At 47.9% G+C, this 27,614-nt stretch overlaps 1 protein-coding gene across 1 annotated transcript in view; it reads left to right on the forward strand.

Annotated features, from left to right (window-relative positions):
- The window catches only part of LOC133349569 (complement C3), a 217,451-nt gene that overhangs the window by 31,359 nt on the left and 158,478 nt on the right, over positions 1-27,614 (forward strand). The window contains exons 5-10 of the mRNA XM_061563138.1: positions 1,093-1,193; positions 10,600-10,682; positions 11,279-11,366; positions 12,812-12,908; positions 24,766-24,886; positions 26,296-26,411. Coding sequence (XP_061419122.1) covers positions 1,093-1,193; positions 10,600-10,682; positions 11,279-11,366; positions 12,812-12,908; positions 24,766-24,886; positions 26,296-26,411 — 606 coding nt within the window. The remainder of the gene's footprint in view (positions 1-1,092; positions 1,194-10,599; positions 10,683-11,278; positions 11,367-12,811; positions 12,909-24,765; positions 24,887-26,295; positions 26,412-27,614) is intronic.

Consider the following 27,614-nt stretch of genomic DNA (forward strand, 5'->3'; position numbering starts at 1 on the left):
ATGATTATAGCGGGCAGTACGGTTTGAGTTGTCCACGTACTATATCTGCTAACTGTGGTTCTGGGGTCCAGATGGCGTCACGCCGTAGTGCAGCGTTTATCCTCGTACCGAAAATACCTCAGGTCCCCAGCAGGGGGCGTTGGGTCGGCGGGTGTGTCTCGAACACACGGCATTTGTTCTCGGCTGCACTGTCAGGCTCTGTCCACCGCTTGAGTGGTTGTTGAGTCGGCATGCAGCTCACAATGGCGGCGGTGCCCATGCTGGCAGGGATCGGATGGGTCCGGCTCCGTTTGCGTTGGTGTGTGTGATGGTCACGTCGCCAGATAGCGCTCGCAGCTCGTCCGCTGGGCAGCAGCGCGTCACCCCCCTTGGTACCAGACACGCTTTATTGTGTCTCGAGCTCGACCTTTGCTGGAGGGTGCTCGTCTTCCGAGTCAGCATGCTCGTTGGGTAGTCGTGAGCCACTGCGCTGCCGGTCTTGTGAGGACCAGCTTGTTTTGCGCGACCACCCTTGGTGCCCCCCCCTTCTCCCAGGAGGGCTCCTGCTGCGAGCTGCTCGTCGCTGCTCCTCACTCACTCTCCAAAACTCACTCTCCAAAACTCATTAAATGTGTTCACACACCTCTTAGCTTATCACAACTATTGGCTAATCACAGTATTATATGAAAATGTATTCGCACATCTCTTACCTTCTCACAACTCTTATAGCTTAGTTACAGTACAACTTCTCGCAGTCCTTGACTCTGCAAGCGACTCAAAACATAAGGATAAATTGCCTTTTGTTGTTTCAAGGCAGGAGTTCACAGGTATCCGTCTCTGCTAAACCCATATATATATAAATAAGAAAAACTGTTACATTAAAAATAAGCAATATCACTCTTAATAAGAGTTTTTAGAAAGGCAGGTATACAACAACTTTCATATTTATCTATTTTTTGTGAATGACCACATTGATTCTTCAGACCATTGCTCTATTACCTTTTAGCATGAACTGCAACAAAGTAGAACATAGCACCTGCATGATAGCCTTGTGTTATCTGAATGGTGCAAATACCAAATGTATGCATTATTAAATCGTGTGATCTCTTACAGAATGCAGATGGAGTGATTGTAGAGAGACAAATAAAAACCATCAAGGCCACCGATGAGGGAATAGTGGATGGAACATCATTCACAATCCCTGCTATTTCCAAGTAAGCTCACACCCAAATAATGACATGTTTCGTGTAAAAGGATATAATAGCCCACCACCATCGTATTGTGGTGGTGGGGTTTGTGTGTCACAATTACCCTAAAAGAGCTATATCGCCTGGAGTATTGCACAAGCCTTCGGCTGGATACTGTTCAGCTTGAGTTTGTCCCAGTAGATGAGAGAGTCAGCTCAATAAGACTTTGGGTCTCAGAAAGGAAAATTTTGACGGTTGTCTATGCTTATGCACCAAACAGGAGTTCAGAGTATTCGGCCTTCTTAGAAATGGTGGGTGCAGTGCTCGATAGTGTGTCTACTGACTCCATAGCCTTACTGGGCGACTTAAATATTCATGTGGGAAACGATGGAGATACCTGGAGAGGCGTGATTGGGAGGAATGGCCCTGATCTGAACCCGAACAGTGAGGTGTCATTGGAATTGTGCGCGAGTGACGGAATGTTAATAACAAACATCATGTTAGAACACAAAGATGCTCGTAAGTGTACTTGGTACCAGAGCACCTTGGGCCGAAGGTCAATGATTGACTTTATAGTTGTGTAGTGAGTCCAACTGAGTCGCAGACGTTGTTCCTTTTAGAGGCAACACATTTATTTGTAACACGTAACACAAGGGGTAACTGCTCCTTCACCACATACAGCCTAGGGTGGTGACCACCCAGCTAACTATTTTATACAGGGAGTTACTGCTACGAAGGGTCAGGCCCCTACTCGGGTCTGCAATCACGTGTTTGCCCCGAAGACGTAGAGCTTCAAGCTTGAGATGTAGGCTTCAGCTGGTGGACGTGGAGCTTCAGCTTTTAGAATGCAGCGACCCCGGTCCCTCTCAGGGACCTGCCTTATATCCCCCTACGATCGAGGCCGCTCCACCTTTGGCTCCTTCCGCCCTTTGGAGCCTTCTAGCTCCCTCTCGATCCCCCTCGAGAGCTCTCCCTGGACACGTGATCACCCCCTAGTCCCCCCATCTGGGGGCCTCTCTATAGACACTCTAGATCACGTGTCTGCAGGGTCAACTAGAGTGCCATGGCCTGGGGCAACCCTGCCCTTGGGCTGACACTCTCCCACTCACCCTCGTGGGACCCCCCACCACATGCTATGCGTAGTGCCTGCGCTATCCAGCGCTCACGAAGCATCGGTAGGGCTGGTACTACACCCGCTCACAGTGTGTATGCGATGACAGTGCATCGCGTGCCATGGCCCTCTCAGGCCGGCACCATGCAGTGACATTAGCGATGTCACTAATGACGACTTGACACACTGTTCTTGAGATGGCACTTTATTGAAGACACGTTCCCTTGACGTTAGGCAGAGATCCCACTGCAACAGCCCCGAGTCTCCCACGCATCTCCCTTATATATCAATACGAGGCCACGCCCCCCTTCTCGATCATTCTCACTGACTTTGGTCACTCGCTCTACCGGCAGACTCTACCGGCAGACTCTACCGGCAGACTCTACCGTCCTCTTCCGTCACCTGACCATGCTCCCTTCTCTGATATTCTCGTAGCCACCAGTCTCTTCGCGCTCACAACTGATACCCCTTTCATTACCTCCCGTGGCCACTAGCCCCCTCACACCGCATGCAGGCTCTATTTTAATTATATCACCCCCCCCCCATCACCCCTTCTTAAAAATATAACCATCCAGGCTAATACCAAGACTTAAAAAACAAAAATGCACCAATTATGGCAGAATGACAACCGATATCCGCATGGAAAAGAACTCGTCACTTGGCCACATAAGCCACCAACAACACAACATGACGAGTGAGTGGTGCAAGCCACTCCACGCGAATGACAGCAACCGCACCGGGGTACACAAAAAAAAACGCTTGGCCTTGGGAGTTGACAGTCTACCTTGTGGCTTTGAGAGCCACTATCACAGCCATAAAGCTTTCAACCGGGTCCTTGACGCCGGTCAATCGCATGTGGTGGAGTCTTGTGGGCCTCTGAGAATCAGAGGGTCACATTCTGTGGGCGGCATAACACATCTCCTCGGGTTTCACAACCATCCCGGATGACTACCCTGGCACGTCGGACACACCAGACCCTGGCCGCACAGAACTTGGAGATGAGATGACTGGGCGGGGATAGACGTATGGTTTGAAACGCGATGGGGGGACAAACCAACGGCGATGCCCCATCTATATTTGCACGAACCAAACCCGAATCACTTCCACAATCTCGACCGATCCCCACCATGGCAGTGCTACTTTGGCGATGTCTGTAGCAGTATCTGCAGATAACGCAGCCACAATATGTCATTCACCTGGACGTAACCTGCTGCGCCACGGTTGCATCCTGCATTTATTTTCTCGAAGACGCACCCAGTTAAATAGTAATTGGGGTCAAACCAGCACTCGACAACACGTCCAACAAATTGTCCACACGCGTACTCGGCATGCACCAGCCACTGCCTATTTGCATATTCCTTCTCTTCCGGACACATTTGACACGAGCTCTGGTAAAGAGGCTGTCTCCCGTATCAATATGGTGCAGCAATAGAGAAGTACAACCGATGTCACACTTGCTCTCACTGAAAATACCTGAATTTTCAAGAAAAAATACTTAAATTTGCCCCGTTGTGCCTGAGGCAAACCAGGATTCTCATTACAAGGGCTGTCCACGTTTCATCTGATCTGGCTTTCTCTACCCATCACTTCATCGATGGCTATCGCCATCACCTCCTAAAAGGCAGGCTCTCTCCATCGCTTCCACGATATCTGGTGCCACCACCTCGCAACACGTGGACTCACATGAGCCAACACGGTACCTGCTAGAACCACAGCTGTTCCTCCACCCACACTTAACACCTGCAGGAACGGCTCTAGGCCTGCTCCTAGGATCGTCTACGCACTCGCTAGCACAAGCTCGCGGGCCACACTGTTGGACGGCGTCAGGAGAACCGCCGCATCTGGGTCGGGCGAATGCAACCTCTTGTGCTACTGCAAGGGAACCAACCTCTGCATGGCCGGCGGAATCTATACCGATTCCCTCACCAAGGCCCGAATTACGACATTCCACCCACCTCCCTTCCAACAGGATCCAAGAGAAAAAATAACTGCTGCCCTGGCGGCATCACTTCACACTTCCGATCCATCAATTTCTGAGGGCATTCTATTCAAACAGTTAGTATCCCACAGGCTCGCCTTTCTGAAATGACAGCAGGCCCTGTCACCTCAATCCCTATAATCTTTCGAACCCCATTGCTCACCCGCGACCAACGCAACCGACACAACCAACGCGACTGACGCAACCGACACAACCAATACAGGATACAAGGTGATAATGGAGCCCGGGGGACGCAACCGCCTAGATGTGTGAGGTGATGTTTTGGGCCGGGTGTCTAGTGTTGCGACCTGCCTGCCATCATTATGGAGTGGCCCGCAGTGAGAAGACAGATGCCGCCAACGATGCTGTCCAGGCGCCGCTCCGACCTCCCCGTGCGATGTGCCCCAGCGGACCACACCTGAAGCAGGCCATGGTGGGCCCCCGCTGCAGCGTGGTCACCTCCTTCCTTGGTCCCCAACCTTGAGGCCGTCGCGAAGTCTCCCCCCGGTGTCGAGCCCTCTCATGTACTGCTGCCATCACCTATTCCCCCAGCTCCGGATCCTCTTCTATTGGCGGCCCCGCACTCCCTGCTGATCGGACTGTTAGCCTCACCCGACATCGGATCACCTGACCATGCCACCACACGAGGCCGATGGTTCATCCCCTTATTCATCCCCTCATGCGCCTGCAGGCATCGGGCCACCCACAGGAAAGTCTGCACCTCCTCCACAATTGGTAGCACGACTCCCATCTCCTGTACCAGTGCCAGCATTTTCTCCATTGCCAGAAAATCCAGCACCGTCTCGTCCAGCCGTGGGTACACTATCTGGCCCAGTACCATCAATGCGCTGCGATAAGTGATGGGCATCTCAGCCTCTCTCTGCTTTTGTTGCAGCAACTTCCTCCATGTATTTAATGGGGGATCGAAAACAGCCGCCTTTCGTAGCGAAGCCCTTCGCTCCTCCGGCACAGTTCGGAACACCGGGAGGGCATCGTCGTCAAGGGCGGTAGGCAGGGCTCACAGTGCTTCCTCCTGCGACCATCCAATGGCTTGATACGCTGCCTCGAACCTTTGGGTGAAGGCGCCCCAGTCGCCTCCCGCTGCTACAAATTACTTTACAGGTGTCATCCGCTGCGGCTGGTTAATCGCTGTTTCCCACGCCATTGGAGTTGCAGCCGCCTCAGTTGCCATTTGGCCAACTTTCAAAATGGTGTCCATCGATTGAGTGGCTTCTACCGTGGGGACTTCCACCATAACCTTTGCGTTTATTTGTTTCTGTCGGTCGGCCTCCTCTCTCCTTGTTACCGCCGCCACTCCCTCTTCACCAGTGAGGTTGTTCACCAGGTCCCTGCTGCATGGGGCTTGCTGCAGGGGGGTATCCCCACCAGTCTTTGTCGGTGAGTTCTCCTTACAACCGTGTTGTGGCATGATGACATCCCACTTCTGACACCATTTGTAATGACGACTTGACACACTTCTCTTGAGATAGCACTTTAATGAAGACACGTTCACATGACATCAGGCGGAGATCCCACTGCAACAGCCCCGAGTCTCCCGTGCATCTCCCGTGCATCTCCCTCATATTTCAACACGAGGCCACGTCCCCCTTCTCGATCTTTCTTGCTGACTCTGGACGCTCCTTCTACCAGCAGACTCTACTGTCCTCTTCTGTCACCTGACCATGCTCCCTTCTCGAACATTCTCGTGGCTACCAGTCCCTTCACACTCACAACTGATACCCCTGTCATTTGTTCCAGTGGCCACTAGTGCATTCGTACTGTAGGCTGACCTCCCTGTAATTACCTCCCGTGGCCGCTAGTCCCCTCACACAGCATGCAGGCTCTATTGTCATTACATTTATATCATAGGACCTAAGGCCATATGTTCTGGACAGTGCGGGTTTTCTGGGAACGTCTGGTGGATAACCCAGTGCAGAAAAATGTAAACTTCCAGAAAAAAACTTCTATACACCAGGGGAGGTCATGGACATTTAGTCCGAGTGGATGATGTTTAGAACCACGATTGTCACAATGCAGCTGAAAAAGCTGTGGTCTGAAGGATACATGTATTGCCTGTCATGGCAGCAACCCTAGGACACCAGTGGTGAGGGAAGCTGTCAAGATGATGGAGGCTTTCCGAGATATTCTTGGAAAAAGGTCTACCTATTCAATTGAGAGGTACCGGCTTGTCAAGAGGACAGCAGCAGTAGCAGTCACTGAAGCGAAAGCCCAGGCATGGGAAGAGTTTAGAGAAGGCATGGAGAGGGACTACCAGCATGCCTAAAATATGTTCTGGAAAACCATCCATCCTTAGGAGGGGTTGACGGGACATGGCTCGGACTGTTTTCAGTAAGGGTGGCATAACATTGAACACAACTAAGGAAATAGTTAAGAGGTGGAAGGAGCACTTTGAGGAACTCCTCAACCGAGTAGACACGCCCTCCTCTCAGGAGGCAGCTCTGGAAACAACTGGGGGGTTTCTGATCCATCATGGCTGCTGAAGTCGCTGTGACGGTCGAGGTCTTTCATAGCGTCAAAGCTGCTGGGGTGGACGAGACTCGCTCAGAGTTTTTGAAAGCGCTGGACAATGTAGGAGGCTCGTGGTTAACACGCCCCTTCAATGTTGCATGAAAGGCGGATACAGTACCTCTGGATTGGCAAACTGGGGTCGTGATCCCCATTTTTAAGAATGGTGATCACACTCCTCAGCATCCCAGGTAAAGCCTATGCCATAGTGCTGGAGATGAGGCTGCGTCCAGTGGTCGAGCCTCAAATTCAGGAGGAACAATCTGCATTCCGTCAGGGTCATGGAACAATAGACCATATTTTTTCCCTCTCACAGCTATGTGAGGAGTCATGGGAGTATGCTCCTCCAATCTCCCTCTGTTTTGTAGACGTGGAGAAGGCATATGACCATGTTCCCTGGAATGTCTTGTTGGAGGTGCTGTGGGATAATGATTTACCGATGCCGCTTGTGTGTGCTATCCGGTCCCTCTATTCCCGGAGTGAGAGCTGTGTCCGTATTCTTGGTGTTAAATCTAAATCGGTCACTGTGGGTGTTGGACTCCGCCAAGGGTGCGTCTTGTCTCCACTCCTGTATGTGAATTTCATCGATAGGATATCAAGGTGCAGCTGAGGTATGGAGAGTATCCAATACGGGTCAAGGAGGTGCGCCACTGCTTTTTGCAGATGACGTCCTCTTTGCCTCGTCAATCTGTGATCACTTGAATGGTTTGATGCCAAGTGTGAAGCGGCTGGGATGAGGATCAGCACCTCCAATCTGAAATCATGGTTCACTCCCGGGAGATGGTGGAGTGTGCTCTCCTGGTGAACGTGGAATAGCTACCCTTAGTGGAGGAGTTTAAATACCTTGGTCTCTTTCTCGAGTGATGGTAAGTGGAAGCGGGAGATCGGCCGGCAGATCGGTGCAATGTAGCAGTGATGCGGGTGCTGAACCGTGGTAGTGAAGTGAGAGCTGAGTTCTCGAACAAAGCTCTCGGTTTACAGGTCAATCTAGTTCCCACCCTCACCTATGGTCATGAGTTTTGGGTAATGACCGAAAGGTCGTGGGTACAAGGGGCCAAGATTATGTTTCTCCACATGGTTGCCGGGATCACTCTCCGTGTTAGGGTGAGGAGCTCGGTAATCCGGAGAGCCTCAGAGTCGAGCCGCTGCTCCTCTGCGTCGAGAGGAGCCAGTTGAGGTGGTTCGGACACCTGGTAAGGTTTCGCCCAGTAGACTCCCCCTGGAATTCTATCGGGCACGTCCCACTGGGCGAAGACCCTGGAGCCAGCCCAGGACATGATGGTGGGACTATGTCGCTCAGCTGACCTGGGAATGCCTGAAAAGGGAGGTCTGGAACGTCCTACTCAACATGCTGCCGCCGTGACCCTCACCAGGACAAGCGGCTTGAGCAACGAACAAACAAACACTTTAGTCAGTAATAATATTTGAATTATTTTGACAGTTTACAATATCCCAGCTCTAGAGAATAAACTGTGTAAAATATAGTACATCTTCCTGAATAATCCTTAATCACCTTTTTCTTCCATACAGTTTGGGCCATACTGTTACAAAAGCACTGTTATGACATATAATGTCACGTGCCGTGACATTAAACGCAACATATTTTCCTTTTTAGCTGAGAGATGAAGGGAGCTGCCACCGTGGCATAATGGTGAGCGCACTGAACTTGCAATACAGATGAAGTATCGGAATGACGGCAGGAAACCTCTTGACGGGTAGCACACTTTTTATTAAACCTTGACTTGTCACGATACAACGTGCTGTCACTATTCCTCACACTACACACACTTCACTGACACGTGTGGTCACTACCTCTCCCACTACACACTCCACTGACACGTGTAGTGACTGGCTCACGCTGCATGCTCACACTGCATGCTCACACTACACTCCAGCCCCGTAACGTCCGTGGAGCCTACAGACCCACCCCAGCTTGGGCGTGGGTCACAACCTCTGGGTCCCGAGAGCCGGCCCTCACACGGACGTTCGGCCCCGGGTCCCAGGGTCCCGCCTCTGGGTCACACAGAGCCCCAGCCCTTATAAGGACAGCGGGACTAGGTGCCGCAGGGCCCTATCTCTTCTTCAGCCGTCTTCAGTCTTCGCTGGTCACCAACTCCCCGAGCGCCCGCGCGCACCGCCTTATATAGCCCTCTTGCGGACCGCGATGTGAGCACCCACTAGTCGACCAATCACGGCGCGCTGTTCCTACGATCCGTTTTCCCAGCGCGTGTTACCACTACACAACCAATCGCCCCGCGCTGCCACACGATCACTCCCTGTCAGCGCGCGTCACCAACACACAGCCAATCACCACCACATAACCCATGACCCCGCGCTGCCCTGTGATCCCTCACCGTCAGCGCGCGTCACCGGCACACAGCCAATCACCACGCGCTGCCCCACGATCCCCACTGTCAGCGCGTATCACCACTACACAGAGGTTACACATTCAATTGCATCCCTGGCTCTTACACCCAACAGTGTGTTCAGAATCGTTTACCATTCCGAAAGTCAGGAACGAGTGGGATGTGAGTAATGAATGCACTAAATGTATGAACTACACCGTGGCAGGCCTCAATGTAAAGAAAATGTAAAGGGGCACCTCTACAACTATGTGCTCACTTTATTGCTGGTGAAAGGGCCAGGGCAATAGAAAGCTCGACAGAAGTGCTTCACAACTCTTTTGATTTCACAGCACACTTTTGAACTTGCTCGATCTGAGTGGAACATCGAACCAAAAACATACTGTGAGTCCTTTATCCAGCAGTGATATGCCGCTATGGGTGGGTTTGCTGCGTCATGAAAATATGATATTTCCACAGTTGCGTCTATGGTTCTTCCCTTGATAACGGTATGTTCCCCAGGCCTAGTCGCAGCCAATTCGCTAAAATTGTGGAGTTGTGTGTTTTACGTATCAAGCATGTGTCTGTCTGTGTTTGATTTGAAATTGTAGTCTGCGCCCCTCAATGGAAGGTTTGCAAACTACACAAACTCTCTCCTGAAGCCCACTTGTCGCTAGCAGATCCCAACATCGTCATTCAGCTCTTGAAATATTCCCATATGCAAGAGCAGAATTGGTCATTGTTGTTATGGCCAACTGTTTGTCCCTCTATTGTATGGTTTTATTTGGATTTTTGTGTGTCTTGTGTGTTCATTTCAATGTCTATGTGTCTGTCTATCTTTTTTATGTTGATCTCTGTCTCTATATGTGTGTTCATAATTAAATTTAACTCTCTATGTCTGTTTAATTTAACTGTGCCTGGTTTATTGTTTAATTGCAATGGCTGTGTGTCTATTTAATTATGTTATGTTAATATATGTGTGTCTTTGTGTTAATTATTGTATTTCATTGTCTGTTGATCAATTTAAACATACCATGGACATATGAGACTTCACCGCGACACGCCGGTTGTGAAGCACTGCTCTAGAGGGCATTTTCTGTATTGTACTCTTATACATATCAGGCGTGTTGGAAGAGGTTACCCACACTTTACCCCACAGTGACCTGCTTTTTATTGACTTACTATGCTACTGGGTGGAAAGAGGTGGTGGGGTGGTGGGGTAGTTGATAAACCTGTTTCATTGTTGCAACTGCGGCGTCGACTTCTGGATGGCATGTGATCAAACGATTACACTCCTGATGGAGCTGCTGTCATTTGTCAGTTAAAAACGTATTCATGTTGTGTTCGTTTCTAGAGACATGCATGTACCCGGTTCACACTGTTTTTTCACAGTTTTTTTATGCACTTTTCGGTAATACATAAAATAAATTTTAACAACCCCAGCAATAATGATGCTCACGGTATTGTTATCCACAGACATGGCACTTGGAAGATTTTTGCCCGAATGAGTGGAGCACCCAATATCAACTCATCTGCTGAGTTTGATGTCCGGGAATACAGTATGTAAACATTCAAATCTTCATATTCAATCATAGCATTTGTCACTACATTGTGTTCTGCCCACATTCTTCAAGGTTCGTCCAAATTCTCCTATTTCGTCCCTTAACTAAAAAACCCATGCAATGTAACTGGGATTGACCATAGCATCTCAATGGTGAAATATTACTTGCAAATTATTCCATTTGAAAACACAACGCAATATTGCCCTTCACTGACAGACTAATGCCTGCTTCAAGACCAGGTGCTAAGATACCTTGTACCTACAAGGACAGCTGCCACTGGGGGTGCCCCTTTAAAAATGTTTGAGATGACTTGTGATGTAAATTGGTTATTAGGGTGTGATGCGCTCTGTGATGTCTGGACCTGAAGGGAGCTGTTTAAAAAACACATAATTGTATCAAGAATGTTTCATGGAACAATGTAGATATGTTAAAATATAATGCCAATACGGTGTCTTTAAAACTAAATGTATTGTATATGCTGTAATTTGATGTGTACGGTTTTCAAATATTTTTTATGTAATTCGTAAAAAGTAAGATGTTTTATATGCGTATTAAACACACACAAGCTTAGTTGCACATGAATATTTCCCCAGTCTTGCCGACCTTTGAGGTGAAGATTAATCCCAAGCAAAGAGTGTTTCACATCAACGATGAAGAGTTTGTTGTGGACATCACTGCCAAGTAAGGCAATGTAATATCTTCTCATCTATATAAGTTGAGGTGATAGATATATATATATATTACACCACATGCTAATGCCCATAACGAATATGTTAATAGTACCAACTTTCATGCTTATAATCAGTGGAAAATTGGCTAAACATTAAAACAGCAAACACCACCTGTCACTATCCTGCTGAAAGATACCAAGAGGACAGTAACGTGGCCCATTGGTAGCGCATTGCCACCTTCCTGCCAATGTTCATAGTTCTAATTCAGCAGAACAACCTGGTTAATACTGTGGGAATATTAACTGTAGACTACTAGACGCCATCTGCTTCACAGTGGACGTGACAGACCGTGTGAAGTCATTGGAAATGAGTAGGCAAGTGTGTGCAGGCCTCACGGTCAATATTTGGAAATGTACCCTTAGGTTATTGACTTTCAATTACACAAAGCAACAACACCCTCGACTGTGAAATTACTGCAGACTGTACATGTGAAACAGTTGAGTGCGAATAAGAAGATGGGTGTGGATGAAAATATACTATTCATTTTTTTTATTGTTTACTCTGACTTTCCATCAAAGCCCGATTCACTGAACCTGTATTGCATTGTCTGGTATAAAACAACTTAAAGGCCCAAATAACACATATATACACATATTCGTGACAACTCCACTCAACTCACCAGTAAAATGTCATATAAGTAAAGCAACATAGGACCAGTATATCATCTTATGATATATGTAGTGTCTTGGTCCAAGGTGCTTTACAAAAAATATAAAATTGTATATTTAATAATTTGTTAAAATAAAGTGAGGTTATTAAAAGTGGTGTTATAGCTATGGTAACATTAACGAGGACAGGTGGGAGTGGTTAAGGAGGGGTTTTGGGTAAGGGTAGGGACAGATGTTGGGCTTGTAACAGGGGTTTGGGTAGTGATAGGGGTTGGGGTAGTGATAGGGGTTGGGGTAATGATAGGGGTAGGCTTGGTTGTAGCTGGGGGGTCGGGGACAAGGAGTAGTAGTAGGATATGCAAGGGAGAAGGGATGGGTATAAGGGAGAAATGGAAGCAGGTTCAATCTAGATTTTAAGTTTTCGTGACTGCAGGAATCCATACTCTTTGGTTCTTTTGGTAAAATCACGTAGGTATAAAGTAAAATGAATCGTGACGTTTCGATTGCAACACAAGAAATCATCATCAGGTGGGAAAACCACAGCAAGAAACATTTTTTTTTACAGTCAGCATTCGGCAACTTTCCTCCTCTTTCCTCCTGATAACGATCACTTGTGTTGTGATCGAAACGTCTAAGTCTTTTTGTTATTTTCTTTGAACCATCTACATGACTTTACTGAAAACCCAAAGAATATGAACCCTGCCCTTCCTGCTGTGAGGCACGAGTCTTACCATTGCGTCACCCTGCTGCCGTAAATGTGCATAACTTTTTGTCTTTATTGTTACAGTTACTTTAATCAGGAACTCGTGTCTGGTACAGCATATGTACGATATTTTCTTGAAAACGGAGATGTACCAAAACTGGTTGATTCCAGTTCTACCACGGTAAGCAGCGTGTTCTGAATTAATGTACGTGTTTCCTGTAATAACATTTTGTATTCACGCCAATATTATAGCACAAGGACATCACGAAGGCACTGTTTCTCAGACACAAGCTTTAGTAGTTTAACTGTAGGGGGTGATGTTGCAATGTGTAATCCCATTTCAGTAATTTGTCAGTAATTTTTTTACTTTTGCAAATTTGTACCATCACACCGCCCACAATGGCCTAATTTTTTTTATTACGTCAGGGTAACTTTAATAAGCACTATGAAGCAGACCGTGCATATTTGTGCGGTTAATACACCAACAGTAATAACCAGGGAAGCCTGCCGGCTTCGAACTACAAACTTTCGAGGCAAGCGATGAGCATGGTTACTGCTGGGCCACTCCTAACACATCACATACATGCAAAACATTTTTGGCACAATAGTGAAGAAGTTGACAGGCACGGAGTGACATTTGTTCACTGCATACAAGACTGAGTCACATGATACAAGTTAATTAGCAGTTGCATATTTTACCTTCAAAAGCTTGATTGGAGCACATGGTACAGATAAATGGTCTAGCGATACCGTGTTTGCCACATGTTGCAGAGGTCCATAGTCGACATCCAGCCAGCTGCCCTGGTTAATATCACAGGTGTATTAACCGTAAAATACACACTGCTTGAGTGGATGTTAAAGATTCCATAACTCAATTAAAACATGAATAGGCCATTGTTTGTTCATGAAGCATTCCAGATATACAAACATAGACATAACTTCAACCGAGAGAATGAATTCAACTTCTTGGTTCTTTCGGTAAAGTCACGTAGAAGGGAAGTAATAAAATAATAAAAATAAAACATAATAAAATAAAATAATTCTCACGACGTTTCGGCCACAACGCAAGCAGCCGTCTTCAGGTGAAGAATGAGACACTGCCAAGCTAGGAGCTTATATATAAGCTGCGTTGGAGGTGGAAGAAGAGCGCCTTAACAAAAGAATGTGCATATGAAGAGGAATTTAGCATATTCATGGCAAATGCGTAGGAGGTGGGCGGGGGGGTTTCAAAGTCATGTTATGCCCATGCATTATGCAGGATCAGCAGCACCAAGGGGGGGGTGCAGGGATTAGCAGTAACAAAGGAAAGGAATGTTAATGATATGTAGCTGCAGTTACTCAACAACCACGTAGAAAACTAAAGTATAAACTACATAAAAAACTAAAGTATAAATTGCATAGCACCATCAGTATACTTACTATACTCTACAATAAGCTGAGTTACTAACAGCAAGTAATACATTACAATTCTACGTCGTAAAAATTATATAATATGCTTCCATCTAAACTTTATTCTATTGCATCATACGAGCATATACCGTACTATATACTGCCAACATTAAATTATATACTGTATTGCTGTAAACCAACCTATACCTTATACATTTAATATAACACTATGTATTATTCTACCCACCCTAATGTGTGTCGAAATGGTTTATTACGTCCTTACAATGATTGCTAAGCCAGAATCCATCTTCTCGGTTAAAATTGTCTCTGTGTTTGTATATGTGGATCGCCTCATGAACGAATCTCTCATGATAGCCAGATGGCTTGCAGAGAACCTCTGTCTTAGACCAATTTCTCGACCACATCAATTCCATACACCCAGCCATCAGATTCACCATGGAAGTCGAAAAAGATGGCAAGCTACCCTTTTTGGATGTCCTAATCAAAAGGAGACCTGATGGTTCAATGAGCCACTCTGTCTACAGGAAAGCCACCCATACGGATTCTTACCTAAAACCGGATTCCCACCACCATCCATCCCAGAAGAATTCCCTCATCAAGACTCTATATCATAGAGCCCAATGCATCTCCGACCATGAACACATTGCCAGTGAACTCAAACACGTACGCCAAGCTCTTAAGGCTAATGGTTACTCCGACTACACAATCCGCAAAGCCATCACTCCAACCATCAAGAAGGATCCTGTTGAGGAGCCTTTCAAGACCATCACCTTACCCTACATTGCTGGGGTCACAAAAAAGATCTCCAAAATCCTGATTAAACACAAGATCCAGGTCCGATTCAACACAGTACATAAAATCCGTGATCTGGTACCGTCTGTAAAAGATGTGGTTCCAGACATACAGTACCCTGGCGTCTACAAACTAAGTTGCCTCTGTGGTAGCAGTTACATTGGGGAAACCAAACGACATGTCTCGGACCGCATCCGTGAACATAAAGCTGACCTGAAACACGGTAGGACAAACACCTCAGCCGTGGCAGATCACTGTTACAACTCAGTGGGCTCACATGATATTGACTTCTCCAAGACAGAGGTTCTCTGCAAGCCATCTGGCTATCATGAGAGATTCGTTCATGAGGCGATCCACATATACAAACACAGAGACAATTTTAACCGAGAAGATGGATTCTGGCTTAGCAATCATTGGAAGGACGTAATAAACCATTTCGACACACATTAGGGTGGGTAGAATAATACATAGTGTTATATTAAATGTATAAGGTATAGGTTGGTTTACAGCAATACAGTATATAATTTAATGTTGGCAGTATATAGTACGGTATATGCTCGTGTGATACAATAGAATAAAGTTTAGATGGAAGCATATTATATAATTTTTACGACGTAGAATTGTAATGTATTACTTGCTGTTAGTAACTCAGCTTATTGTAGAGTATAGTAAGTATACTGATGGTGCTATGCAATTTATACTTTAGTTTTTTATGTAGTTTATACTTTAGTTTTCTACGTGGTTGTTGAGTAACTGCAGCTACATATCATTAACATTCCTTTCCTTTGTTACTGCTAATCCCTGCACCCCTCCTTGGTGCTGCTGATCCTGCATAATGCATGGGCATAATATGACTTTGAAACCCCCCCGCCCACCTCCTACGCATTTTCCATGAATATGCTAAATTCCTCTTCATATGCACATTCTTTTGTTAAGGCGCTCTTCTTCCACCTCCAACGCAGCTTATATATAAGCTCCTGGCTTGGCAGTGTCTCATTCTTCACCTGAAGACGGCTGCTTGCGTTGTGGTCGAAACGTCGTGAGAATTATTTTATTTTATTATGTTTTATTTTTATTATTGTATTACTTCCCTTCTACGTGACTTTACCGAAAGAACCAAGAAGATGCATCCCTGCAGTCACGAAAGCTTTAAATCGAACGAATGAATTCAAATTAAGCAATCACTGGAATGATGTTATTAACCAGGTAAAATCTTAATTGCTCTTATAGCTTGCTTACACACTCGCATTTTCTGTGTAATAAAGGACTCCTTTACACGATGTTGGTATCCGTCTGTCCTTTATTGATGTTCTTCTCCTCCGCACCCTGCTGGCCTCCTCCTCGGCCCAGCGTCGTCTCTCCTCGCGCCCCGCGCACTCTGCAGCCACCCCGCTGCTCCGTGTGCTCCCGCACACTCTGCAGCCACTCTGCTGCCCGTGCAACCTCGCACGCTCCGCTAGCCCCGTGCAACCCGCACGGTCCCGCTAGCCACTCCGCTAGCCCCGTGCAACCTCGCACCCTCTGCTAGCCCTCCGCTAGCCCCGTGCAACCTCGCACCCTCTGCTAGCCCTCCGCTAGCCCCGTGCAACCTCGCACCCTCTGCTAGCCCTCCGCTAGCCCCGTGCTACTTGCACGGTCCCGCTAGCCACTCTGCTAGCCCCGTGCAATCTCGCACGCCCTGTGCGCCCCGCACACTCCGCTCTCTCTCCGCACACCGCTAGCTGGCGGTGTGCCAAGCCCTATCAGCCTCATGGCTGATGGCACGGCGGCCACCCAACGTGGTCTCGCCTCTTCACTCCCTCGACTCCCCAGATCTCTTCCGGGCTCCCTCCTATAACCTCTCCCCCACGTGACCCTGGCTCCTCCCTCTCGGATCGTCACATCCGGCCTTCCTATTTATGCTCGCATTACATGACCCCCCCCCTAAAGAAAAAATCCAGCCGTCCTCGGCTAAAACAGGACGAAATAATGCGAGCGAAGGCATCACAATCAGGAATCACCCCAGACACAACGGAGATTATAACAACAACACAAGTAACGAAAGGAGGGATCAGGATCCGGTACAGAACACCGGCCCGTCCTCCGCGCAACAAGCAACAAGAATTAAGAATGGAACAATGCACAACAACGGCAACCGACACGCAAGAACGGCCGACGCGCATAACCCAGGAATGCGGTGTCTTAGAGCGTGTTCGTGTTGCTGTTCCATCCGCTCGGCTCAAGTCCAACGTCAGAGAGCAACTGGTAGAGCCGGAGTGATGAACGGGCGCTCAATTCCTCCTTCAAGTCCACATCCGGTAACACCCAGTGTGGCAGGCGCCGAAGATCTGTGATGAGAAGGAGAATCCAACCCCCTGAGGCACAGCACAACAACGCACATCCGCATGTCGTGCACGACAACCACCCGGCCCCAGGGTAGTGGAGATGATGTAAATCCGGCCCGCTTAAGGAAAACCCCAATAAATACCCAAAATAGACGCGATGGATGCCCCAGTATTTACATTTTAACAACAATATTATTTACACGTGACAACAACAAAAAATTCCTGCTCTTGCCCACCAGCAGTCCTCCCTTGAGGACCAGCATAGACATATCACGTACACAGCATGTACCCACTGTCACTCTCAACAAAGCCCCCAGCCGCACACCCTCGCGTGGAGAGAGCCACGCTCCCCAGCGGTAACATTTAACCCGCCTTCACCCTCACCGTGGTCGTCCAACCACAGCAACAACCACTGACCATACATTCGACTAGTGCAATTTCGGGGACGAGCAACAACTCAGCCATGCTCCTCCCTTACTATCCCATCAGCGATAGACACACACCAGCATCTTATAGTCTGACGCTTTATAGCCAAGGGAAGATTCATCCCTCGGCAAGGCCAGACCCCATCAACCTCCCCACGGGCAATGTGCCCTTACACATTCAATAACGCCCTAGCCCAGAGCGGAACAAGTCCGCGGCCCTTCCCGCTGGAGGACCCGCAAGGGGAATCCCCGCCCCATGCTAGCCAGGTCACCCCGTTCGCTACCACGTATCGGAACCTCTACTCCTGAATCCCATGATCCCCCGGCACACCAGGTTCAGTCTGCCACCGCACAACTGAACCACGACTCCCCGAGCCATATGAGCCCATGGCCCATTAGTTTGAGACATACCACGGAGTGTCTCGCCTCCGGGCTGTCAGGTCAGCCATCGGCCATAGGCCGATGTGACCACAACTCGTGCATCACCCACTCAACAATGGCAGGCATATACTGATGAAATATTTGCCCCAGAATAGAACCCAGCCAGCATCTCCGTCCCAAAATGCTGGTGCAATGACACGCCCCCCTTAGTCAGCCACGTGCCACTACGCTCCTGTTACCCCGATGGGCGCCAACACGCCAGCATTGCGCACAACACGCAATGCACGCACACAAGTTAGAGCGCAACACGAGAGTCAAGGGATGCTATCCATAACCACATCCCCGCTGCTCGACGTGTATACTGAAAATGGTGGCGACCCGCGCGAAGCGCCCCACCGAAGTTCTTTTCCCGCGCTAAAAATGGCGGCCCCCTGCGGCAAGCGCATCCCCGCGATAATCTGGCGCGCACACAAAATGGCGGCCCCCTTGCGCCAAGCGCATCCCCGCAATTTCCCGCGCGCGCTGAAAATGGCGGGCCAACGTGCGAACACGTCGCCAGTTTTCCCCGTGCGTGTACCCCAGCTGCCCTTTGCTGGGGGTCACAACACACATCCCCCGTCACGTTTTAACAACCCGCCAACGATAGGACGCACAGCCGCAGCTCGCTGCGTACAGCAGTCGTATCGGGGGAATTTTTTACCTATATTTGACCAAGACACATTGCTTACACACACCAACTCGCAATGCAACCCCTGGCCGCATGCAATCAACAGAATGAGCGACGCCACTTGGCGGCAATTTACGGCCCCATCTCTCAACACTCGCAATTTGCTTTAACACACACGCAATCTCGTGTGCATGAACACCCATACGACCAAATTTTTGGGTCCCCCCCGAATTTTTACCAATTTCTGAACAGGTACGAACAATTAATAACAATCCCGAACCCAATGGTCAACCAATGCACCGCCCTCCGTATCCGTACAGAACAGTGTATACAGCACATGCAGTCATCATATCGCGATCACAAGCGTACATTTATGCATAATAGCAAGCAGAGCTGCAGGCAGACAAACCATTAACTCAGTCGTACCATGCAGCAACAACACCCAACATTTTTTTTTTCAATTAACCACGTCGCACACGGCAACCCAATGGGATGGTACAGCACGGGATACACGATGCAACCGAATTAATAATTAACTTCGCCATCAAGATAACAACTCCATGCCGCAACGCACACACACTATTTGACACTGAGCAAACAAGCAGATAGCGCGTCCATCGTCAACACACACACGCACACACAGCCCAAACCGCGCTCCGCACGCTCAAGACATGACAACAATCGCCCCCCCAGCACACGCTAGATGGGTGAAATTGTGTGTTAGGGCCGGGTGCATATCGTTATGACTCGCCCGGGCTGCAGCGAGCAGAGGACGGCAGGGTGGTAACTTGAGACGCCTCGCAGAACTCGAACGGTGAGCGCGGCATCCTCCCTTGACTGCTCCGGTGTCTCGCACACGAGCCAAGATGGGAGAGCTCCCGCCCCAGCAGCAGCAGCGTCGGCGTCCTCTCCTTGCGGCTCCTCCCCGCAAACCAGCAGCTCAGCAGCAGGCTGCACACCACGCAGCGCCTTCAAGATGGCAGTGCGCGGCCGCCTCTCCGCCGTGATGTTGAAGATGGCGGCGGCTTCCCGCCACGGCGACGACAAGATGGCGGCTTCCCGCCGTTCCTCCCCGACCACACCCAAGATGGCGGCGCCCTGCCGCGTGTTGGAGAGGGCGGGAAGCGTGGGCCAGGCCCCAATGGCGGACGGCTCAGCCCCAATCGAAGGCTCATCGCTTTCAGGCCCGCAGCGTGGCCGATCCGGCCTCGTCACCGGCGCCACCAGGGTGACAAAATCCAGCAGAACGGCCCGCAGCGATTCAAGTTGGACCGCCACGTGGCCGCTGGAGGACGTGCGCCGGCGGCCGTTTATTCGTCGTCGGAAGACGTAACAAGTGGGTTACGCTTTTTCAAGTTCTCGGCCCTCTTCCTCGATGTTATTTAGCCTTGAAAAAGTCCACTTCTGACTCCAATGTAATAAAGGACTCCTTCACACGATGTTGGTCTCCGTCTGTCCTTAATTGATGTTCTTCTCCTCCGCACCCTGCTGGCCTCCTCCTCGGCCCAGCGTCGTCTCTCCTCGCGCCCCGCGCACTCTGCAGCCACCCCGCTGCTCCGTGTGCTCCCGCACACTCTGCAGCCACTCTGCTGCCCGTGCAACCTCGCACGCTCCGCTAGCCCTCCGCTAGCCCCGTGCAACCCGCACAGTCCCGCTAGCCACTCTGCTAGCCCCGTGCAACCTCGCACGCCCTGTGCGCCCCGCACACTCCGCTCTCTCTCCGCACACCGCTAGCTGGCGGTGTGCCAAGCCCTATCAGCCTCGCGGCTGATGGCACGGCGGCCACCCAACGTGGTCTCGCCTCTTCACTCCCTCAAATCCCCAGATCTCTTCCGGGCTCCCTCCTATAACCTCTCCCCCACGTGACCCTGGCTCCTCCCTCTCGGATCGTCACATCCGGCCTTCCCATTTACGCTCGCATTACATCTGCAGTGCGCTACTCCCCCCTCCCAGGCCCGCTCATTGCCCAGCTCAGGTACTGGGTCGTACCAGCGTGTTAGTCTCACAGTCCACTCATTGGAAATGTTGTACCTTCACTCCTCCCACCATCACCCTCACCCCTCGCCCATCCCTTGTTTCTCCTCCCTGGCTCCTCCCCCCCCCCCCCTCTTGCCGTATATAATATCTTGTTACAAACGGCTCTTGTCCACTACAGTAATTTTATTTCTTGCTGTGGTTTTCCCACCTGATGACGAAGCTTGGTGTTGCTTCCAAAACGTCGTGATTTAATTTATTTTTGATTATTAAAAACAAAAATTGTATAAAACGTTTACTTTACTTTTATCGGATTTTATACCTACGCGACTTTACCGAAAGAACCAAAGAGTATGTGTGCTGGAGTCATGGTCCAAATTTGCCAACTTTGAAAATTCCCAACAAATTACTCAATTGAGAAATATGCTGCAACACCACCCCCTTATAACACACTCATGTCTGATCATGGGCAAATAGATATTTGTCGTTAGGAGTGCCCTTTAAATGTTTGACATGATACATGATGTAAATCATCTTCACATGTGTAGTGAGTCACTTCAGAGACACTAATAGTAGGAGGCATACACGTATATTCTACACTTTCCACAGTATAGGGGATAAGTATTTACGGGTCAGGACAACTGGCACACTGCTTGAACCAACACCGACGAGGAGGTGAAGACGGGGACAAAGACTTGTGAAGACGACGAGTTCCATTCCTAAACCACAGCAGCCTCGATCCAGCGTCGTGGCCTCCCTCCCCAGCGGGGCCGAGCACCGCCCTCGGCCACGTCCCCTTCTGGAACCTACCAGAAGGTTCTGGTTTCTGCCCCACGTGTCCCCTCTGTCACCTTTACCCTACATCCGTGCCTATCACGTGCCCTACTGGCAAACCGGCCGCTGTATCCTCAAATGCCCTTCACTGCCAGCAACCGGCGCTACTCGCTCCAGTGCACACTTCACCTGCCCTGCTGGTAGACTAGGCTATTACACATACGATCCTGCTCTCTACCAGTAACCAGCGCTATACACCGTAGTGACCCATTCTATGTCACTACACATGTAAAGTGTTCTGAGACTTCTCTGGAATGAAGGGTGCTCTATGAAAAAGCAGCATTATTATTGTTATTATTATTATTAAATACTAATTGCAGAGTATCATGTGCCAACCTGGTGCAGGAGCGCATACACAAAACTGCTAGATACAATTCGTATTATAACACTCAAACTAACAGAGACATGAAAACTGCAAGGGACGTTACAAATTTTATTGCCATCAACCAAGACCTCAAAAATCTTCTTTACTGCCGACTCAAGTCCGGATCCCCCTTTTGGTTTTCACGCTATCACCATTCTAGAATCTTAGTTAGATCACGAATGAACGCTGGTGAAGAGTGGAACAATGTGGATGTTCAGTATAAACACCTGATTTAAAGCTTTCGTGACTGCAGGGATTCATCTTCTTGGTTCTTTCGGTAAAGTCACGTAGAAGGGAAGTAATAAAATAATAAAAATAAAACATAATAAAACAATTCTCACGACGTTTCGGCCACAACGCAAGCAGCCGTCCTCAGGTGAAAACCAGGTCCGTCGAGGCGACAGAGTCTGAATGAAACAGCACACGAGCTTGGAGCATATATATAAGCTGAGCGCATTGACAAATGAATTTGCATATTAAAAGGAATTTAGCATATTTATGGGAAATGCAGGAATGTGATTAGTACTGCATATGCATGTGCATTATGCAGGATTAACAGCATCAAAGGGAGCTGCAGTTACTGCTGCTGCTGCAATTGCTGCTGCCGCAGCCACCGCTGCTGCAGCAGTTGCTGCTGCTGCAGTTTCTGCTGCTGCTGCAGTTGCTGCTGCTGCAGTTGCTGCTGCTGCTGCACTTGCTGCTGCTGCTGCACTTGCTGCTGCTGCTGCTGCAGTTGCTGCCTTATCCATTTTAATATAACATATAACACTATGTATTATTCTACCCACCCTAATGTGTATCATACTGCTATATGTTTACTGTACAATTACGACACCATACATTACTAATGTATGGTGTCGTAAATAATACATAGTGTTATATTAAAATGGATAAGGCAGCAACTGCAACTGCAGCAGCAGCAGCAAGTGCAGCAGCAGCAGCAAGTGCAGCAGCAGCAGCAACTGCAGCAGCAGCAGCAACTGCAGCAGCAGCAGAAACTGCAGCAGCAGCAACTGCTGCAGCAGCGGTGGCTGCGGCAGCAGCAATTGCAGCAGCAGCAGTAACTGCAGCTCCCTTTGATGCTGTTAATCCTGCATAATGCACATGCATATGCAGTACTAATCACATTCCTGCATTTCCCATAAATATGCTAAATTCCTTTTAATATGCAAATTCCTTTGTCAATGCGCCCAGCTTATATATATGCTCCAAGCTCGTGTGCTGTTTCATTCAGACTCTGTCGCCTCGACGGACCTGGTTTTCACCTGAGGACGGCTGCTTGCGTTGTGGCCGAAACGTCGTGAGAATTGTTTTATTATGTTTTATTTTTATTATTTTATTACTTCCCTTCTACGTGACTTTACCGAAAGAACCAAGAAGATATAAACACCTGGTTTTGGCATTCCTCGAAGTTACCGGTGTAACCATCAACAGGCCGATGCACACATCTCAATTGATTAATTTAAAATTAAAGACACAAGTCACAATGTTGCGACTGTGGCCATGCAATCCAAACTACGGACCATGTAGTAAACCACTGTCATCTGTGCTCCTTCAAAGAAGGAATAGCTAAACTACGCAAACTCTCTCCTGAAGCCCTCTCGTGGCTTTCAGACCTCAAAAATTATCATTCAGCTCCTTAACATATGAACCTTATGGCGAGACCTCGGGGGTCCGAATAAACGCAAGTAAAAATCGTAAATAATGTAGATATTTTAGCGACTTCATCCCACCACGCACATAATCGCCGCGACCCACCTGGTGTGGATCATTCTGTTGTCATGTCGTCCAAGGGGAGTGAGAACGAATGCGCAGAAGAGCTGAACAAGCAAATGCACCCCATGCTCGACTTAAGTCCTTTATTTGTCATAACGGTATGCATATTACAGTGGAACTGCTCTCTTACCTTCATTATTATTTGTGACCTACAATGTCTGTAGCCAGGATCAATCGATGACAATCCTATTACCTGCAGATATTTAATAGATGAGATGCGTTGCACCGTTAATTCCTCATGTTTGATAATACTTCTCTTGTTCGTATGCATCTGTGCAGATAGGTTTTTTTTCGGTTAAGCCATAGTCCCCATATCAATGCGGATAAGAGGAGCGGCGACCGACTACTCTGTCGAGTAACATTGGTATAAATACTTGTTACAATATGAACAGCGCATTGAAAACGCGTACTATTTTATGTACTGTTTACAAAGTGCGGTCACAAATCCACACTGAGAAACACGATTAGTGATAGAGTGTATTTAAATAGAGGTACTGCAGGAAAGTAGTTTTCAGTTTAAAAGGCATAGTTTAACAAGACAACACTTTCCACCATCCTTCAAAACCATTGGTGAAAAAGAGCAAAGTTTTTGTTTACATACTCTTTGGTTCTTTCTGTAAAGTAACGTAGGTAGAAATAAAATAAAATAAAACAAATCACGACGTTTCGATCGCAACACAAGCGATCTTCATCAGGTGGGACAATCACGGCAAGAAAATGCTGAAGTCGGCGTGAGAGCTGCCTTGACAAGAGTTTATTTAGGTAAGAGAGGGGGGAGTAGGCAAGGGGGGAGAGAGAGAGGGGGGTAGGGTAGGGGGAGGGGCCGCGTGAGCGCTCGGGGAAGAGGACGTGAGGCTGGGGGGGGGGGGCTAGAAGTGGGAAGGTGGTGTAAGAACAGATAGAGGACGTGAGGCGGGGGGGGGGTATCGAAAAACCCAAAGAGTATGGATTTTTGTTTACATTATAATAGAATGTGTATGCGAGAGCCGTGGGCTTATGGGGTCCCGCCATACGGTTCATATTTCCATGTGCAAGAATATAGTATAATGATTAAATACTAATCAGCTCTAATGTGTGGTTCTTGTCCTCAGCTTGTTGCAGGAGAGGGACTTAGCATTCTGAAAAAGGAGAAACTTCTTAAGTTGTTCCCAAATGCGAAGGATCTCTTGGCTTTCAGCCTCACAATAAAAACAACTGTACTATCATCTCAAGGTGCGTACAATACTGTTGTTATTGTCATCATTGTAAAAATAATATTTGATTGAGTAGCAGTAGTTTGAGTGCATGGGCTGCCATCAGAAGTGTGTAAATACAAATTCTAGTCATGGCTCAAGACAGTCCTTTTATCTTCCAAGGTTGGTAAAATTTGTAGAAATTTGTGGTAAATCGTCAGTGGTTTTCTTACGAGTTAACTTTCATTTGTAACAATTGTGTTATATTACTGCTATGAATTGTCACCAACTTGAAATCCCTCATTGGGTGGGAGGGTGGTGCATTGGTCACTCTTGCCTCACAACAAGAAGGTCTCGGGTTCAGGTTCTATTCCTGACGCCACCCTTGTGTAGGCATTCTATATTCTACCCCTGTTATGAATACGTTTCCTCCAGGTTCCCCGTGATCCTCTTCCATAGCTAAAAAAACACACTGTTCAAATGCTGAAAGGTACTTTCAAATCACTCAATTGGGATTACACGTAATAGCAACGACCCTGACTGAAAAGACTTGGCAGGACCCTCCTGAAAATGAGTTGAGATGCATTGAAATGTTCTTGGGTAAACATGCATAATAATGAAAAAAAAATGTGCCCAAATAACACCACTTTGTGTTGACATGTATATGTGCATTTAATGTATTGCATATTATATATCATTAACCTAGTGGCCAATAGTCCTTCTAGACTTGTTTATTCAAAAGCATGTGTTCAAGTAAGCAAACTCTGAACCAGTATCAACCGATTTGATTCCACAAGTCTAGTTTATTTGACAGAGCTTCTACATTTATTGTGACACAATTATCAGGGTTAACATTTAGGGGCAATTTCCATGTTCTCGATTTCTCTTGTTATTGTATTGGGATCCAGATCCGTATAGATACTTGCTTGGATCTGGTTGACCAAGTCAGTCACCAATGCCATTTACTTGTTTGTGGTAGAGCACCCTTTACCCTGGGCTATCTCAGGGTGCTCTACGTGCAATAAGCAACTTACATCACATCTAGCCTCAAATATTTGTAAGAGCAGTTGTCCCTGTGCGCACACGGTGACTGTACCTGCAAGCAGGCATTAGTCTGGCAGTAGGGAGAGATGATTGCCTAATGTCATCCCAATTCAGGAATTTGTGAGTAATTTTTTTAATTTGGACAATGATATTAGCACACAATGGCCAACTCATTTTAAATGAAGTCAGGGGATCTTTCACATTCACTGTGAAACATAGTATTTTTTTTATAGTTCATGCATACTGAAGTAATAACCAGGGAGGCCTGCCGGATTGGACCGCAGCCTTTTCAAAAAGCGGCGAACGTGTTAGCTCTGGGCCATGTCACCATGTTTTGAGTTTATCTGTCCATTCCATAGTTAATCTGAATGCAGAAGCAGTAATTACATATGTCTTCAACTTTAGCTGCAGAGACCGAAGAAGCCGAACTTGTTGGAATCAAAATTGTGGAATCTCGCTATCAGATCACCGCAACGAAGACATCACGATATTTCAAGCCCGAATTGCCGTACTTCATACAGGTACGATGTAGCACACACACAGGCTGTAGCAAGAGCGATATAATGAGTGTAGTACATATGGGGTTTCTCTACTGACACATGTAACCAGGGGCACTGTTTCACTTCCTGGCCGTGATCTCACTGAAACAATAGGTTTGGTGAAAGAACTCAGAACCTTGAAATGATGGTACTTAGCGTTGTGTTCTTCTCCATTCGTCACTGCATCTTGCAAAGAGAGATATGTGAGCTAGCGATGTGACTCTGGTGGTACTTTTGTTTGTATGCACAACAGAGATCAGGGTTCCACGCGATACCCATGGACACAACCGCTACAGTGGAGCCACTAGCAACGTCCCAGATTATAAGTGCCTGCGAATTTATTGATCAGAAAGAGCCTTGTGCTCTCTCTCATCTCCTTACAATAACTGATATTTTTTAGCAAACCATATCTCCCATATGCATTGCAAAATCAATATCCATTATCACAATCAACTCACCGATCAATTATACATCAACCAAATTACCCATGAATTTCCAATTATGCATTGCAAATGAAGCAATAATTATGAATTACCAATTAGTTATTGATTTTGAATTACCAATGTATTATTCATTATGAGGTAGCGGGTAGTTTGTGATAAACTACCTCAGGGCGTGACGACCCTGCCTTACGTGAGTCCCAGGCACAGCTGGCCCGGCTGTCAGTACCTGGCAAGGGCCCCTCCCAGGGTTACACAGTTTTCTCACTGCCTTGTGAGTGTCTCGGGAGAGTCAATGGATAAGGGAGTAAACCCCGACAGAAAATCAGGAGTGGGGCCCTTCAGGCAGTTTTGTGACACCCTGCGGCACATTCCCGGCAGCCCCTGTAGCCAAAGTGGTACCAAACGTCATGCTACGCACTCCTTTGGACATCACCAGCAAGGCCGAGGTGGGGATCCTGATGCATGGGCAACCCAGGATTTCCAGAATAACCTGCCCGGGCTTTGCGCCAACAAGAGGTGCAAAAATGGGGATAGGACACTCCTCAGCCACCTAATCTTGGCCAAGAAACACGGATGGCAGCAGTCACGGGTTATAAGCTCATTTCAAATTTGTGTAAAACATGGTTTGAGGAACAAATGGCTATATTGGAACCCATCCTCCAAGCTAAGCGCATGGCGCTCCTGAAGTACAAGCAAGTCCCAAGTACAGGATCATTAAGGACTTTGAAAGCTGCCCACAGTG

This window comes from Lethenteron reissneri, chromosome 30 (genome assembly GCF_015708825.2).
Source record: "Lethenteron reissneri isolate LAM-NWPU_2019-01 chromosome 30, ASM1570882v1, whole genome shotgun sequence".
NCBI lineage: Eukaryota > Metazoa > Chordata > Hyperoartia > Petromyzontiformes > Petromyzontidae > Lethenteron > Lethenteron reissneri.